The sequence below is a fragment of the Sinocyclocheilus rhinocerous genome, unplaced genomic scaffold (assembly GCF_001515625.1).
Source record: "Sinocyclocheilus rhinocerous isolate Xijiao unplaced genomic scaffold, SAMN03320098_v1.1 scaffold1063, whole genome shotgun sequence".
Taxonomy (NCBI): Eukaryota; Metazoa; Chordata; class Actinopteri; order Cypriniformes; family Cyprinidae; genus Sinocyclocheilus; species Sinocyclocheilus rhinocerous.
The window spans coordinates 12,180-30,060 of record NW_015625586.1 but is presented as its reverse complement, the minus strand read 5'-3'; the positions used below and the strand labels follow the sequence as shown (position 1 = coordinate 30,060).

Here is a 17,881-nt window from a genome sequence, read left to right as displayed (position 1 = left end):
ACAATGTGATTTAAACCACATCATTTTAAATAAAGTTACCAGCCAACTGACGAGTAACTTTATTTACTTTTGGTGCTTGGCAGGTGTTAATTTTGAACCTTGCTCACATCTTGCACAGTGCAGACACAATACACAGCCAAATTGGACTGAAGCATGGTCGTATTTTTGATTTAGAAGGGATAAAGTCCAGAAACTCCAGAATGTACCAATTCCTACCACTGCGGGGTTTTTTCTTTTTTATGGTGAGAAATAACCTTATTTTTTACTATACTCAAGTGATTCAATATGAGTATTCATTTTACATACCCAATCAGTTGATTATTCTCTGTCCAGAGGATTCTGCCTATCGTGAGTGTGTGTGTCCTTCAGTTTCCTCATTCAGCATCCGTGGGCTGTGGATGTACCCAGTAACTGTAGATCAAGATTGAACATATTTAATGCTTCAGCTGTCAGTGGAGACATATTCCTCTTTTTCTCTCTCTTAGATTTTCTTTTCCTCTGAGGAGAGAATGGCAGACTGAGAGGAAGTAACATTCTTAAAGACCTTAGCAACCCCTTGTATTCTTCACATGTTCAGTTTGTGTATCTGTGTGAAATTAAATAGGAGTGAATTTTTAAACTTCCTCATACAGAAATGTATACTTCTCTGTTTTTTCTTTTTTGTCATTGCTCAAAAATTGTATGAGATGAGACAAAAATACTCATATAGTTCTCTCTTTCTCTCTTTCTGTCTCCCAAATGTTCAGGTTTTCCAGGTGTCCTCTCCAGAAGTTCCTGCTCTTAGATGGTAACAGAGAGCTTGAGATAAGAGGTAAACTAAATTCCTGCATATGTGCATGTTATCGATTGTCTTGTTCTGAGGGTATTAGGGCTGGGCGATATGAGCAAAAATTCATATCTCAGGATTTCTTTGGCTGATTTGGGGCATACAGTATATATCTCGGTATTTTCTACGCTTTTGTATTTGGATTAAAAAAATCTGTATTTTATATATAATATAAATATATGTATTTAACATCCTGCCCAATGTTGTCCAACAAAACAATGCATTTAAAGGCAATGAACAACAAATAAAGTAAATGTAACCATGTAGGCATATATTATGTGCAAAAAAGGGTTAAAATCACATTACATTCTAACATTCTAACATTGCAATCTAAAAACAAAAATAATGCTTTTAAAGCAGAAGTTAAATTCACTAAACTAAAAATGAAAATAATAAAAAAGCACAGACTAATTGAGTAAAATGGCTGTTTTGATTACCCCATTACAGTCACTTTACAGTTAGTGCTATCATACAAATACACTTACTTGTACGTTTAAAATTCTACATATGTCACATTTATTGTCCAACTACAAATATTTTTTCTACAGACACATTAAACAGCGCGAGTAGCTTCTCTGTCAGTGGCACACACAGCTTTTTTGTCAGAGCATCTGACGGGGCAAGCTGCTTTAAACTATATGAAACTATAAACTATACTATATCTTACAAGTTTTTTTAAGCCCTTCATATAAAGCTTGTCACACATGTAGAACAAATTGAATTATGCACTTTCTCCTCAGCAGCTCAGTCTCCTCCACTATATTTTTCAGATGTGCTCGTATCAAACTACTGTAGGCTATATCGATATAAACGGTATTACCTCATATACCGCTCAGCCCTAGAGGGTATTACATTTGTGATGTGATTACTGTTACTGTTTTCATGATATATGTAGGCTATGTGTGACAGTGTGAGGATGTGATTCATTTTTAATTGCTATGTTATGGACTATCACATTTTATCTGTAATGTAATTATCAAGAACCTCAGAAACCATGAATTTTTTTTTCCATAAAATAATCTAAAAATGATTATGACACTAATAATTAAAGATTATATTAATTATCCATATTCATTTTTAAATATTCTTTAACATTTAATACATTCATATATAATGAGTGCATCCTTAATTTTTAAGTAGTTTCATAATTAAGATTTCTATATCTTATAGAAATATTTTGTGATATTCGTTTTGCTTGTAAATTGTGCTTTTAAATGAGCAAACTGAGATAGATGAGAACTAGAGAAGTTATCTACGCCCTTAATTGAAAATTCCATCAAATAAAAAATTCCAGTATAAATCTATAACATTTTAAATACAATACCATTTATTGCACATTATAACCAATAAGACAAATACTAGACAAAGCATAATTTAGTCATAAAAATATAGCCTCATTAAATCAGGACTGACAATGTGCACTCAGTAACCCCACGATGCACCAGAGTCAGGCATTGTCCTTATTTAAAGGCTTACAGCTGCGGGAATGAAACAATGCCTTTGTAATTTGTTTTATCGAGTGGTGGAATTATCTGCCTCCTCCCTGAAGGTGGAGGTTCAAGGTATTTGAGAAGTGTACTGTTTGTGTATTTTATTTTCTTAGCCTCCTCCACAGCAATGTGGTCAGAAAGGTCCTGAAGCTGCTGAGGAAGGCCACAGAGGTTCAAACACAGCCTTTCTATTTTTAAAATTATTTTTATCTATATATTTTTTATTTATATAATTTTTTTTTTTTTTTGCTTTTATTTATTTATTTACTTCTTTTTTTTTGCTAGATTAACTTTGAGCCTAGGCACCTGAAGTTTTTTGGACTTTTTAATTCCTAGATAGTTTTTGCTGTGGACATTGTTCATATTACAGATTTACAGATATTAAAATCTGTAAATCTATTTTTAAAGCATAATTTCCAGTGAAAAGCAATTTGTCTGTCCACGATGAAACTGTGATGTAACAGCCAATCAAAAAATATTTGAATTTTAATATATAGCTGTGTCACTTTCAACCAATGAGATTTCACTGTGGGCGGAGCTACCTAGTGTGACTCTAGAAACCAGCTAGGCTCAAAATGTTCTGAGCAATCTGACAGGTCTACCAGACCCATATCACCTGCAATTTAACAGCTCTTATCTGAATTCCTCATATTATGTGTACTTACAGACAATAGCACTGGGAGGATCTTAGTTCCTTGAGGAGCCCTAGTAGAAACAAACAAGCATGAGACGGTAGTGCTGTTGTTTTTAACATACTGCTCTCAGCAAGAGAGAAAGTCCAGAATTCACAGTGTGATGGAATCACAGCTTGATCTGTGGTTTAGTCACGAGAGAACAAGGCACTGTAGTTAAATACAGATGAGAAGTCTAGAAGAGTATCCTGGCTTCTTCAGATGTATTATGTATGACGTTCAGAGCTGCACAGACCTTCTTTGACCCTTATAGTCACAAAGCTCTAACTATCAAGAGAGGTCAGCTGACTTGAAGACTACATGTGTGGTCACATTCTGTGTGAGATCTGCTTAACGTCACACAATGATCAAAGATGTGTCTGCATGTTCACACAGACCCTCAATTAGAAACATTTTTGGGCTTTTCTCAGAAGAGATTGATGTATGAAATAATTGTAATTCTTTCAATTAATCTGCATATCTGCCTATGCTTGCTTTAGTTAAAAATAACAGTGTTCTGTGAATGTTGATGCTTTAATAACAAATATTTATCGGGAGCGTGTATGCTGAGATTTCATAAATTTCATGGAGAAAAAAGTAACGTATCTAGTAATGTAACTAAAGTAATCAGAACAGTAACATGATTACTTTTAAAAGGAGTAATCAGTAATTTAATTACATTTTCAGAGTAACTTGCCCAACACTGATCATGTTAAGGATTTCATGTTATTAATCTAATTAAACAATTTAATCAATTGGCATTGAGAAAAATACCTAAAAGGTTTACATGACCTGACTTAATTATTACATTCAATTGTATTTTAAATTGTATTTAATTTAACTAAATTAAATACATTTAAATAATTGAATGGATATGCACCACATTTTGGCTGATACCAATTAGCCGAAAGCAACTCCGATTAAATGAATAGCCATTAAACTCTACTTGTGTTCTAACTGGTTCGTTCAATTCAATGTTCCCAGCCAATCGGATTCGCATATTCATTAACGTTTTAACTATAACCAGGACATATTCAATGAGTAATATGTCTGCGCGCTATGTATGTCCTCATCTTAGCCCACCGCCTCCCCAGCACCACCTGCCTAGATCTGCTATGGGGGATCTTCCACTGACTACCAGCAGCAGCATATTTCCTTTTAATTTGATGATCTGAGCATTTAACAGAAGCAAGTCTACTTGCTCTGCAGCAGCCTAGCAGATATAGTCCACCAAGACCAAACCTATGCACAATCTATTTACATTAATAAAGATTTTACACTCTATATCCCGAGAGTTGTCATGACTGAACTCATTTTGCTGCAGTTGCTGCTGGTGTTGAGCACACCATCTCATGTCAATAAGCACTCTTAAGAGGAAAGCGCTTTTCGAAAGGGAGACCTCAAAAGGGTTAAATGATCTAAATGCTAAGAAATGTGAACACAATTAAACTTCTAATATCAGCAGCCAACAAATATCCAATAGGATTGATAGAGTGGTGAAGAGAGAAATGCAGGTCTAGTGTGAGGTGTGAGGAGGGAGAGGATGTGTTAATGGGTACAGAGAGCTGTCAGGGTCAAGAAGGCTTCATAAGTTCACACAGACAATTGACCTGATTTCAGCAACCGTCCAAATCACGTCACACATCAGTCTCCTTAATCCAACACATCAACCGGAATTGAGTGTTTGTCTTTGAGGTTAGTTGACTGGCAGTGAGTGGCTTTTGTGTCTGCGTTTTTATAAGTGTACTGTTCGTGTGTATGGTAAGCTGACTGGAAATCAGTGGTTTTTGTGTCTCTGTGTAGGTGTGCAGCTTTCAATACATGTATGTCTGTGCGGTTGCACTGCTTGGAAATACACACATGCTTACACGTATGCGTGCACACACACACAAAGAGTGGGACAGGAAGAGGCGGACTGCGAACTCTCTTCTTTTACAAGTTACTTCCGTTTTGAGAGAAAACTCATATGCTCATAGGTAGGGATGCAACGATTAGGCTATAGATTTTGTTGGTATTATTGTCTGAGGAATAATCACGGTTTCATGATTATTACGATTATTATGCATTTATTAGTTTCACAACATTACTGATGTATAAACTCACATGAACACTCTTTAGATATTAAAGTGTTATTTATTGCTGCTTTTTGAAACCGAAACAACACAGTAATCAATAATACAGCACAAAATGATAATAAAGACAAACAAAAGTTAACTGGAATTAGAAAAAGGTGACCTCTGCTCTGTAAACTTCCATGTCAGTATTTTCACACTGCTGTGTGTGTGCACTTTGGATGGGTTAAATGCAGAGCACTAATTCCAAGCAAGGGTCACCATACTTGGCCACATGTCACGTCACTTTCTGAAATGATATATTGCATCACCAAAAATTATTGAGTTCATGTACATATATTGCGCGATAAGTCGATATATTGATTATTGCGACAGGCCTAATGAGGAGGCAAAGTCCTCTTATATTATTTTTATTAAATGTCCAAGTCACATTTTCTTGGTTAAATAAACATTACCAATCACAGCCGAACATAACCAGTCATATCCAATCATATCGTGATGGAGACATTGCCTCCTCTCACGTGACTTTCCCCCATTCATTCTCAATTACCGCCCAGCAAACCCACCGCACGCTATGGGGGATCTGTTAAAACTCAATGGGCTCAGGGGAGGCGAAAGAGATGCGGACTCCCGCTGTAAATTTACCTGCTGGTGTTGCTGTCGGACAGTGTTTCTTTAGAGAAACGAGTGATTTATGCACTTTATAATGTTATACTTTGTAATATTGGCATTGTTTTATTGTTTTATTTTTGTACTACGAATGTTTTTTCTCATCCAATATTTTGAGAAGACACTGCCTCTCTTACCTCCTCGGAGGAAACACCCCCGATATATATAATAGTTTTTAATCATAGCAAATTAGATGTATACAAAATTGTTGAATTTAAAAGGTGAAGTGTGTAATATCTGTTCAACTTGATGGTGATATTCTCAAAATTGTCAAATATTGATTAATCACCCTGGCTAATATATTGGTCTTTCTGTAGTGCAAACTACATTTTCTTTCTCTCTGCTTCTCAGTTTTTGTTCCTCTCATCTTGCTTTATGAAGGTTTTCATAGCGAGTATGAGCATCTCAGCGTGTCTGTCTCTGTCTGAGGGGAGCACGAGATTAATTTCAACACAATCATTTCCTTCCTCTTCACGTTTTCTTCTGTTCTCTGGGAGTCTCTTCTTGCGCTCACACACATGCTATGCCAGCAAAGTGGCTGTGTTGACACAACAAATCAATTAAATGCGTACAAACACCTTTCTCTGAATCCATGAGGAGTGAAAAGATTGGACACAACATTAAAAACCCACAATGCATTGTATTGCAAAGGTTCCCTCCATCATCTATATTACGCAGGAGCTTTTCCCTCAAATTATGCTATCTGAAGACAAATCAAACACGCTCCTGTAACAGTGATTATGCACCGTGTTAGTGTCAGGACCTAGTGCTCACTGCCTAGTCTTCAGCATGCTGAACTTTATGTGGGAGATTAGATTTTCATGACAATTAAGCACAAATTTTCTGGATTTTATACTTATGAGCTTTTAAAAAAAATTCCTGTTATTCACGTTGGTGATTTATTTGAAATTTATAATTTAAATGTTATTATTATTACATTTATGAATTAAAAATGATTTGATCAACATGGATGAAAAGAAATTCATTATGTACACTAACATTCAAAAGTTTACTGTCCATATTTTTTTTTTTTTTAAAGAAAGGACACATTGAATTGACATTAAAGCTATTTATAGTTACAAAATATTTCTATTTTGAATAAATTATTTTCTTTGAACTTTTTATTCATCAAAGTATTCGGAAAAAAGTATAATTGTTTCCACAAAAACTTTAAACAGCGCTACTGTTTTAAATATCAATAATAAGAAGAAATGTTTCTCGAGCATGTGACACTGACGACTGGAATCTTTTGAGTTGTATATATATACACACTTTTTCAATTAATTATTATGATTATTGAAAAAATATTATTGTTATTATTAAAAACATTATGCTTTAATGTTACTTTATAGCTACTAATAAGTGAGTGTGTGTGTGTGTGTGTGTGTGTGTATATATATATATATAGCCATCATGTATGTATGATGTATGTAGCCATCATTTCAGAAGTGACAGAAATGTCAAATACAATAATTTTATGTATGTACGTTTTATTATGATTTTTTTGATTATTTTCTTATCTCTTACGTTGAATTTGCTATAAGAACTCAAATACACTGCTGGACAATAATCAATCATTTGTAATCTATAATTTTTTCCTAATGGCAATTTTATGATCGTTTTATTATACTACAAACAATTAGGCCTTTCAATTTTCTGCACAGAATAAGGTAAAAAAAATATACTTTATAGTTTCTGTACTATAATAAATTATATGTCAATTAGCACTGCATCGTTCATAAATTTTATTTATTTATTGTGTTTTTGTCTTAACGTTTCATTAGTTGATTCTGCTTTTTATATAGCTAAGCTGCAGATATAGTCTGGCACGTCTTCAGTTCTTTGAGCGCAAGATCACTTCTCTTTCAGTGTGAAAACTTCTGTATCTCATTTTCATAAAATAAAATGCTATAGTCATAGGCGGAGGGTGAACCAACTCCAGGGTAAGGCTAAAAGCAGCCAAATGTAGGCCTATTAAACATCATAAACCCGTCTTTTTAGGCAAGAACCAGACATGGGTGTCATGTAGGCTAAAAAAAAAAGTTTAATGGGACTGAATTTGTATTTAACGTGATTACAATTTCTAATAAAAATGTTAGAAATTGATAATTTGCCTATATACGGTTTCCTTTCCACGGTTATTCAAACAGCGAATAAATTATATATAGAAATGTATCACTAACATTGATCTATCGCGAGTTTAAACACGCTCAAAAAAACAAAACTATCGTTATAATCACTGAAGCTGTATACACTGTTAAATGAATCTCTTACTTATATTGCACATACATCTGCGCTTTGTTGTTTATGATGAGAGAATTCACAAGAGTCCAGAATTCAGTCAGCCAACGTGCACGCACTCAACAAAACTGATGAGTCTGAATGATGACTCATCTGAACGCTTCTGATTGGCCATTGCATTCCTAAGCTCAACAGATATGTGTGTGATTGGTTAAAATGCGCAACACTGTAAAAACGCCTAAAATGAAATACGTTGCAACATGAGCAGATCTTAATTTAATGGTGCAATCGACACTGTCTATTCATATTCACTTTGTTAGCAACAGACGTAATAGATTTAATTTGTTTGTGCAGGGGCATTTTTGTCCAATTTAGTGGCATTTTTGCCCCAAGTAGAGACCTGCACTCCCGCGGGACCCAACGCAACAGGGTGCGACGCGGGACAACTCTTGATGGGCGAGTGCTGGTGCGGGCGGGAAGAGACTCGTGTGTGTGCGGGATGCGGGAGAATAAAATTATTCGCGGGACTCCCGCAAAATAGAAATTATCTAAACATAAAGTGTCTAAAACATATACACTGTTATTTATCTGTTGCACAAAAGCAAAAAGAACAACTAATATTAACATTAAAATGATTGACATGCGCAAGCTAGGCATAGTTTCTATTTATAACACGTGTTTAAAGGGTTGCACAGTGTAGCCAATCACAGACTCAGCTGTTGATTTCTGGAACACAATGGCCAATCAGAGGTGATTAAGTTAGAATCTACTCACCACAGTGCTGAAATTGCGTGCTCACATATCCTTTTATTTTAACACACGAAGTTTAGACACTGTGAAAGATTCATTGTGTCGGGAATCTTGCGGGAGTGGGACTGAAAATTCCGTCCCGCGCAGGTCTCTAGGCTAAGCCTTCCCCAGCCTTACACATGCTCCACCTATGGCTATAGTATTTAACTTTTCCTGATTCTATCCTGATCTTTGATGATTCTGAAAGAAAACGCACCCGATGTCTGTTTGCTATAGCAACAAACGATACTTTCATGCATGATTATCAAATAAACCTCGCGCTCTTATTTCAAGGTTGTTGTTAATGCTGTGGTTATTTTAACAGTTTCCTTCGTACATTCGTTTGAACGACATTGTTTAAACACATTTATCATTCAATGGGACTGTGCGTATGCTTTAGACACTTACATTTTTGCTCCGTCCATGCAATAAATGCGCAGCCTTCGACTGCTCAGGTAATGTCGTTGTCATGACGAGAGCCATTGAAAAACTACAGAAAAGTAAAACTACTTCACTTTAGCATTACTGGCCACGAGTACTAAGGAGAGATCACACATCAGCTGCTCAAAAAATGTGTCAGTGAGACGAACGGAGCGCGAGCGCAATCTTGTGACAGTCGCAGGCGGTAAATAGTGCAGCGCGTGAAGGAGAGATGCGAGGGCACGTACACTGTTCAAGGTTTCCATTAATTCGTGCTTGTAGTAATTTAATTTGTATACTGTATATATTTTGAAAGCATTGAATCGCTATAGAAATTCGATTCTTAGCGTTTCAAATCGATTACTGTCCAAAATCGGCGATTCACGATTCAAAATTCGTTGCATCGTTTCAAGATCGATGCATATGCACCGTCAGGGTTTGTAATCGATGCATCGAGAAAACAAGTGAATCGTTACACCCCTAATATATATATATACATACACACACTGTATATATACACACACACACACTTAATCATTTTTAATAAATGATTATATAATATTTATAATATTTAATCATTTATAATTATATAATATAATATTTTAGCATTACAGTATGACACATGAGTTGGTGGGGGTTGCTTAAGTGTCATTAAAATGTCACAATTTAAAAATATATATAAATAATAATCTTACAGATATTTCTCATTTCTTTCTTTTAATTTTGGACTGAAATGTGACCTAAACATGTTTATGTTGGCGTGACAATCTCCCCATTTTCCCCATTACCCTTTTTCAGCATTTCTCATGTCCCGTAGTTCTCATCTGTCTCTAGTGCTGTACCTGACCGCGCTCTCTGTCTTTTTGTCTCTTTCAGAGAGAAAATGGCAGTGTGGATCCAGGCCCAGCAGCTGCAGGGAGATGCTCTACACCAGATGCAGTCTCTCTACGGGCAACACTTCCCCATAGAGGTGCGACACTACCTGTCCCAGTGGATAGAGGGACAACTCTGGTATGTGAAGAGTCTGACCTGTCACTTTGTTATTTTTTTTCCATATATCAGTGTTATTAGGTGTGTCCTTGTATCCTCTTTCAGGGATGCAATAGATTTAGAGAACCCACAGGAGGAGATTAAAGCCAAGCGTTTATTGGACAGCCTGATCCAGGAACTACAGAAGAAAGCAGAGCATCAAGTGGGAGAGGACGGCTTCTTACTCAAGATTAAATTAGGACATTATGCGTCACAGCTAAAGGTTCTGCTTGTTCTTTGTCTTTGCATACAATTCAGGAACGTTTTAGTAAAAAAAGTTTTAAAAAATAAAGCAGTTTTAATGCATCCAAATGCTTATGCGTAAATGAACTCCGTGAAATAGACTCACGTAGATTCTCTTAAAATATCTCAGTTTATAAAATAAAATGAGAGAATATAGATCAAGCTTAATGAGACAGTTATTAACATACAGCATATCGGTGCATGATGATAAGATGCTATTACTAAGAACCGGTCGATCAGGAAAGTGCAGTCTCAGTGTTTACTGTCATTAGTGTTGTGGGGTGTAATTGAGTGTGTTGAAGTAAAACATAGAGTCGATGTTTATTCTGATTGTGTGTGTGTTTTCAGAGCACGTATGACCGCTGTCCCCTGGAGCTGGTGAGATGCATCAAACACATCCTGTACACAGAGCAAAGACTCGTCAGAGAGGCGACTAATGTGAGTGGACACAGAGTAGGCAGATCTATTTCAGACTGTCGGTTCATTAGGGCAGTTTATGTGAAATAACAGTTAATTTTGAATTAATTTCATGTCATCTTCCTTTTTTGTAATGAAGCACAATTCTAGGTAAACACTGCTTTTTATTACTTTTCAAATGGAGTATATGCAGGGTTCTCACAGTCATGGAAAACCTGGAAATATTAGAGAATTTTAAAGTTGTGAATTCTAGCCCTGGAGAAGTCAAATGAATAATTTAAATACACATAAGGTATACACACATATGACCATTCAAAAAGTTGGGGTCGGCAAGATTTTTAATGTTTTTGAAAGAAGTCTCTAATGCTCATCAAAGCTGCATTTATTTGATCCAAAAATACAGTACAAACAGTAATATTGTGAAATATTAGTACAGTTTAAAATAACATTTTAAAATAATAATTTGATTTATTTTAATATAAAATGCATTTCTGTGATGGCAAAACTGAATTCTCAGCAGTCGTCGGTGTCACGTGGTCCTTCAGAAATCATTCTAATATACTGATTTGATGCTTAAGAAACATTTCTTACTATTATTAAAATAGCTGTGCTGTTTAATTTTTTCGGATTCTTTGATGAATAGAAAATTCAAAAGCATTTATTTTGAAACTGATTTTTTTGGTAATAGTGTATTTTTACTGTGATTTTTGGTCAATTTATTGTATCCCTGTTGAATAAAACAATTAATTTCTTATAAATAAAAAAATCTTACTGACCCCACACTTTTGAACTGTAGTCTATATATTGCATTTTTGTTATACTAATAAGTGTAATAGTTAAATAATAATTAGTAACAAATTTGTTCATTCCTAAAATTATTATCTGATATTGATATTAAAAACTCCCCCGAGATATCTGTAAAATCATCTCATAAATGGATTTTTTCCCCCACAAAATTTAATTGGTCAAAATGTGTGGAAATATTTCACAGACCTTATAATTTAACTCCCAGGGTACTCTCTGCATTTAAAGCTACAGTCCGTAACTTTTTTTGGTTAAAAATGATTCTAAGGAAAAATAACTTTTTGGGTTAAAAGAATTTCAATATATGAAATTTGAATGACTGTACAGAAATTGAAATCTACACACACACTATACTCATAGTCAATCAATGCTGATGTTGTTAACATTAATAATTTGAGAATAAAGTTTAACAATAAAATAATTTTGCATGGTTTGATGTGATATGAGCTAATCGATCGTTAGATTTAATCACCATTGGTAGCGCGATTTATTGTAATGCTTTTTTCCTCAGTTGGTCAGAACAAACGTGGCAGACTTGTTACTTACTTGTTCTAATGACAATATCCAGTGAAAATTCTTGTTTGGTTCATATATTCCAAGACGTAGGCGAGAATCTGTGATTCTGAAGTACAGTAAATATCCACACACCGGTGCGGTGACTGACTGCCACACATACTCCTCAAAACATTAGATTCATCCGCGCTGGAGCCGCACCGGCGCACAACCCACACAATGAAAATAATTCCGCAAGTAACTGCAATTGCAAGTTTCAAACAGAGATGGCGGCAAAGAGGCAAAACTTACGGACTGCAGCTTTAAGTGATTTATTAACACTTAGTGATTATGTTGTCTTCTTGGTTTAAATGATGATCATTGTATACATAAGTTCAGCGAGTTCAGTGACTTCATTCAAATTTAAAAACCATCATGGGTAATAAACAGGACTACTGTACATGACTGACTTTTACCATCTTCAGAAATAAAGTTTGTGTGTTTGCTTTGTGCATGCATAGAGGAAGATAAATATTTACCCCATACACAAATTCATGATACCTGCTCAGTTTTATGAGAGTAAAAGAGGAAATTTCAGATTTTATCAGCTCAACTGACAACTCATAAAACTAAAGACGATATCAGTAAATCTAGAAGCTTACATACATGTGAAAATGCCCACTCATCTCAGACACACCTGTACTTAAAGACATAATATTTATGTTCACATACCATGTATGCACTAAACAAACATATAGTTTGTTTAAACAAACATACAGTACACGTGTTATAGACGAATAACCTTATCTGGGTCGATTATTAATACACAACAGGACAGGGGTGATTAGAACCTACATTACATATTGAAGCTTTGGTTAGTTGGATTTTAGTAGTACAACTGTATGTCGTTAACCCTTCTTCATCTTGCTAGTTTATCAAAACTAGAAAGTCTGAATGAAGCTATATCATATTTCCTTGCATTTTTCTGAAATATTCTGATCGTAAATTTTAGTGAAACTGAATGTTGAACCGTAAACAGCAACTTGGTTGTTACTCATGTGTGTCTGTGATTTGCAGTCAAGCTCACCAGTGGGCAGCCTGATGGACAGCATGTCACAGAAGTACCATCAGATAAACCAGGCATTCGAGGAGCTCAGAATATTGACTCAGGACACAGAGAATGACCTCAGAAAACTACAGCACAACCAGGAGTACTTCATTATACAGTACCAGGAGAGCCTCAGAATACAGGGTATACAGCCACACTCATTTACATCTATATACTTGACAGACACTTTTATTCAAAGCAACCTACCTTGCATTCAAGATATACATTCCATCAGTTCATGCACTTCATGGGAATCTAACTTTGACCCACACACACACCAGCGGACAGTCGTATGTATGCATATGCAATCAGATACACAGTCTATTTTATCATTCAGTACATACTATAGCAAAAATGCCCTCATTAAAACAGCCTGTAGGCTCACATAATTCCTGAGAATTCCACTGAATAACAATTCAAACCAGTTTTAAAGGGATAGTTCACCCAAAACTGAAAATTCACAAAGTTTCTGGGGACTAACAGTGCTTTGGTTACCCACATTCAAGAGAAGCTAAACAGAAGAAAGAATTTCATACAGGTTTGGAACAACTTGAGGGTGAGTAAATGGTGACAGCATTTTCATTTTTGGTGAACTTTTCCTTTAAGCCTGAATATAAATCTCTTGGTGTAATCATTTATAAATCAACGTTATTTGTAAAGATAATTGCAATAAAAAAGAATTGAAAATACATCAGCACAGGAAAGAAAACTACATTTGTCACAAAGGAATGGCTCATACCCAGATGGCTCTTTTACGTGCAAAATTATGGGATTTTTTTATTTTATTTTGTCAGCAAAGCTCGTCTTCGTGGACTAAATCCTCCTCTCTGTTGTGTGCAGCTCAGTTATCAAGTCTGGCCACGCTGCCTCCAGCAGACCGACAGCTACGAGAGCCCAGCCTGCTCAGCAAGAGAGCCACAGTAGAGGCCTGGCTGACCCGAGAGGCCAACACCCTGCAGAAATACAGACTGGTACACACACACACACATGCTCCAAGTGAATAGTGTGCATAGCATTAGCATAATACAACACTCTGTACTGTAACATTAGTAACACATGCTTTAAAGAGGCATATCGTAAACATTGTAGCGTCATAAACTACTGCTCAAAAGTTTGTGGGTTTGCTATGTTTTTTTTTTTTTTAAGAAATGAATACTTTTAATCAGCAAGGATACATTTAAGTGACCGAGAAGACATTAATAATTTTACAAAAATTTTTTTATTTCAAATAGATGCTTTTTACAGTTTCAAAATATTAGGCAGCACAATTGTTTTCAAGATTGATAATAATAAGAAATGTTTCTTGAGCAGCAAATCAGCATATTTGAATGATTTCTGAAGGATCATGTGACACTGAAGACTGAAGTAAAGATGCTGTAATTTGCTTTGCCATCACAGGAATAAATTACATTTGAAAACATATTACAATAGAAAACACTGGTAACACTTTATTTAATTAATATTACTCAGTACTTAAATGTATAATTACACTGTAACAAGGACACCTTAAAATAAAGTGTAACCAAAACACTTAATTTAAATTGTAATAATATTAATTCAAATATTACTGTTTTTACTCTTTCTTAGTTTCTTACTCTTAATTTAGTTACACATTAACACATTTTTAACCTTTTTTTCTGGCAGTTTTTGCTACTGTCCATCTATATGTAATTTACCGACATTTAGAGTCAGCATGAAAATTCATGTTGATGCTCTTATTGTGAACGATTTATCCCTGCATATGTTTCATTTCTCTTGACCTCATAACTTCAAATCAAAATGTCATAACTTAATCTTCCGGTAAAATGACCTTTCCAATCATTACGCCCACTTAAAACACTCCCCTTGCTGCAAACTCACATTCAGATCTGCCTTCATTTACTCAGCGACCAATAAATAGAACCATCGATAATCAATTTCACTTGGGTCTATGTCACAATATGAAAATGCACAATACAGAAAAATGTTTATCGCTACATCGGTTTCATCACGAATTTAAGGCATCTATATGTAAATTTCCTCTGTTTTGACTGGCTAACCTTTTTTAAGGTAAAATGAGGAACACTTCCATTTCAAAATATCCTCCATTATTTTCCATTATATGTCTCCTTTAAAATGAAAGCAACACTTCCATATGATGTTGCCCATATGAAGAGTTCAGATGCAAACGCCTCTTAAGTGCCATCTGAAATTCTTCTAAAATTAGCATTTTTATCAGGCTCCTATGTGTAGGTTCAGTAATTTCACTTTAATGGCAATGAATAGGTTATTTTCATTGCCATTAAAGTGAAATAACTGAACATAAACATTGTAGCCTGAGAAGAATGCTCATTTTAGAAGAATTTCAGATGGCACTTAGAGGCTTTTGCATCTGAACTCTTCATATGTTTTCAAGTACAGCAGTAAACCTGATGGTCATTGTTATTTACATGAGTACAGCACATATGTTCACATCTGTTCATGTGGTGTTATATTAACTTGTGTATGTGTGGTCAGGGATTGGCAGAGAAACACCAGAAGACACTGGCATTGCTACGTAAACAGCAGACGGTGATTCTTGACGATGAGCTGATTCAGTGGAAGAGACGTCAACAGCTGGCTGGCAATGGCGGGCCGCCCGAGGGAGGACTGGACATACTACAGTCATGGTGCCCACACATGCATACTTAGCAGTCTAATTTAGGACATACCATAGACCTCTTTTGTTTTTAAAGCTAAAGATAATTTTAATGACTACAGATTAAGCCAAACCCTTATGTACAGTTATTTTATTTTATTTTATTTTACATTTATTTTATTTTATATATTGTTTTATTTTATTTTATTTTATTTTGCTATCTTCTGGGGCAGATTTGTCCCAGTGCATGGCTAAATAAAGCAATACACACACTAAGACAGTTATGCAAATAATCACAGGCATGCGTATGTTGTGGTTTTGCACAAAACATTTGTGTTTACATTACACGCACACAACATATGCAGAGAGCAGCTCTGTAGTTTATGCTTGGGTTTGGCATTTATGCGTGTGTTTGTGCACAGGTGTGAGAAGCTAGCAGAAACCATTTGGCAGAATCGTCAGCAGATCCGGAGGGCGGAGCATCTGAGACAGCAGCTGCCCATTCCCGGCCCCATCGAAGAGCTGCTGACCGAACTCAACAGCACCATCACGGACATCATCTCAGCTCTAGTCACCAGGTGTGTGTTTGTGTGTGAAAGAGAGAATAGCAGTGACGTTAAGTGATTGCAAAGTGCAGCAGTAACACAACCAATATCCCCCCTGTAATCAACATCGTGCAATTTTACTAAATCTCTTTCTTGGCTTTGCTACAATTTCAGCAGTGACTTCACAGTGTATTTGAATTAATCATATTAGTTGCCATGGTGACTTGTAACCATACATTCAAAGACATACATTTTCTTCCTTCCTGTGCTCTTTATGTGTGTGTATTTTTTCACTCAGTATTGAGCCTACAAGTCTAAGTGGTTATAGGTTTTAAGGAGGTTTTACATTTTGGGCATAAAGGAAGGGGTAATTAGTGAATAATCAAGAAATCATTTTTAAAGGGATAGTTCCAAGAAATACTCACACTCATGCCATTTCTTACATATAATACAAGAACAGGTTGATCACTTTTTCCATTAAGTTACAGTGAATGGGCTTTTAGGCTTCAAAAAGGGTGCAAAAGCCTCATGAATGTATCAAAGTGGTCCGTACAACTCGAGTTTTCTGAAGCCATGCAGTGCTTTGTGTGTGTAACAGAGAGAAAAATGAGTTATTATACACAGAAATGCTCTGCCTTAGTTCATAAGAGAAGTTTAATTAATATATCATTCAGTGATTTCAGTCGACTCATTCATTGAAAAAATCTGACTCAAAACACATAATTCATACATTAAATGGAGATTTCTACTTCTCTTATGAACAATCATGAATGCACATAGGAGAGCTGTTTTCAAAAGTCTTATGCTCACCTAGGCTGCATTTTTTTGCTCAAAATACAGTAAATACAGTAATATTGTGAAATAGTATTACAATTTAAAATAACTCTTTTTCTATTTGAATTAGGGCTGGTAAGCGATTAAAATTTTTTATCTAATTAATTTCTTGATGTGTCGATTAATTAATCAAATTAATCGCAAATTAATCGCACATCATATTTGGCTGAGAAATTACTCCCAAAAGTCATTGTTGTGTAAAGCATCAAACAGCCATTACAAAAAGTAGCTTCAGCAAGAAATATTTTGTTTGATTCAACATAAAATTTATTACATATACTTTTTTGGACCATGAGGGTGAGTAAATGATGATATAATTTTCATTTTTGGTTGGGTGAACTATACCTTTAATAATTTTTATTATTATGATTACTATGGAAATATTAAATTATTTCTTTAATGAAATGATACTCTAAATAATAAACTAAAACTGCCAGTAGGTGGTGGGAAATGTCTTAATGATTAAGTCATTGAGTCATTTATTCATTCATTTGATTCGTTCAAATGGCTGATTCATTCAGGAGTGAAGTAAATGGTTCTCTTTATGAATGGTCCATTGAATCATTAGGCTTGTTCAACTTGAAGCGGATCATCACCATCAGACCGATCGGTGT

At 35.2% G+C, this 17,881-nt stretch overlaps 1 protein-coding gene across 1 annotated transcript in view; it reads left to right on the top strand.

Annotated features, from left to right (window-relative positions):
* The window catches only part of LOC107754117 (signal transducer and activator of transcription 5B-like), a 62,123-nt gene extending 45,274 nt beyond the window's left edge, over nt 1-16,849 (top strand). Inside the window, exons 2-9 of the mRNA XM_016570441.1 lie at nt 747-811; nt 10,055-10,189; nt 10,274-10,430; nt 10,799-10,888; nt 13,241-13,415; nt 14,112-14,242; nt 15,768-15,919; nt 16,311-16,849. Coding sequence (XP_016425927.1) covers nt 10,062-10,189; nt 10,274-10,430; nt 10,799-10,888; nt 13,241-13,415; nt 14,112-14,242; nt 15,768-15,919; nt 16,311-16,512 — 1,035 coding nt within the window. The 5' untranslated portion in view covers nt 747-811; nt 10,055-10,061 and the 3' untranslated portion in view covers nt 16,513-16,849. The remainder of the gene's footprint in view (nt 1-746; nt 812-10,054; nt 10,190-10,273; nt 10,431-10,798; nt 10,889-13,240; nt 13,416-14,111; nt 14,243-15,767; nt 15,920-16,310) is intronic.
* The last annotated feature ends 1,032 nt before the right edge of the window (nt 16,850-17,881 follow it).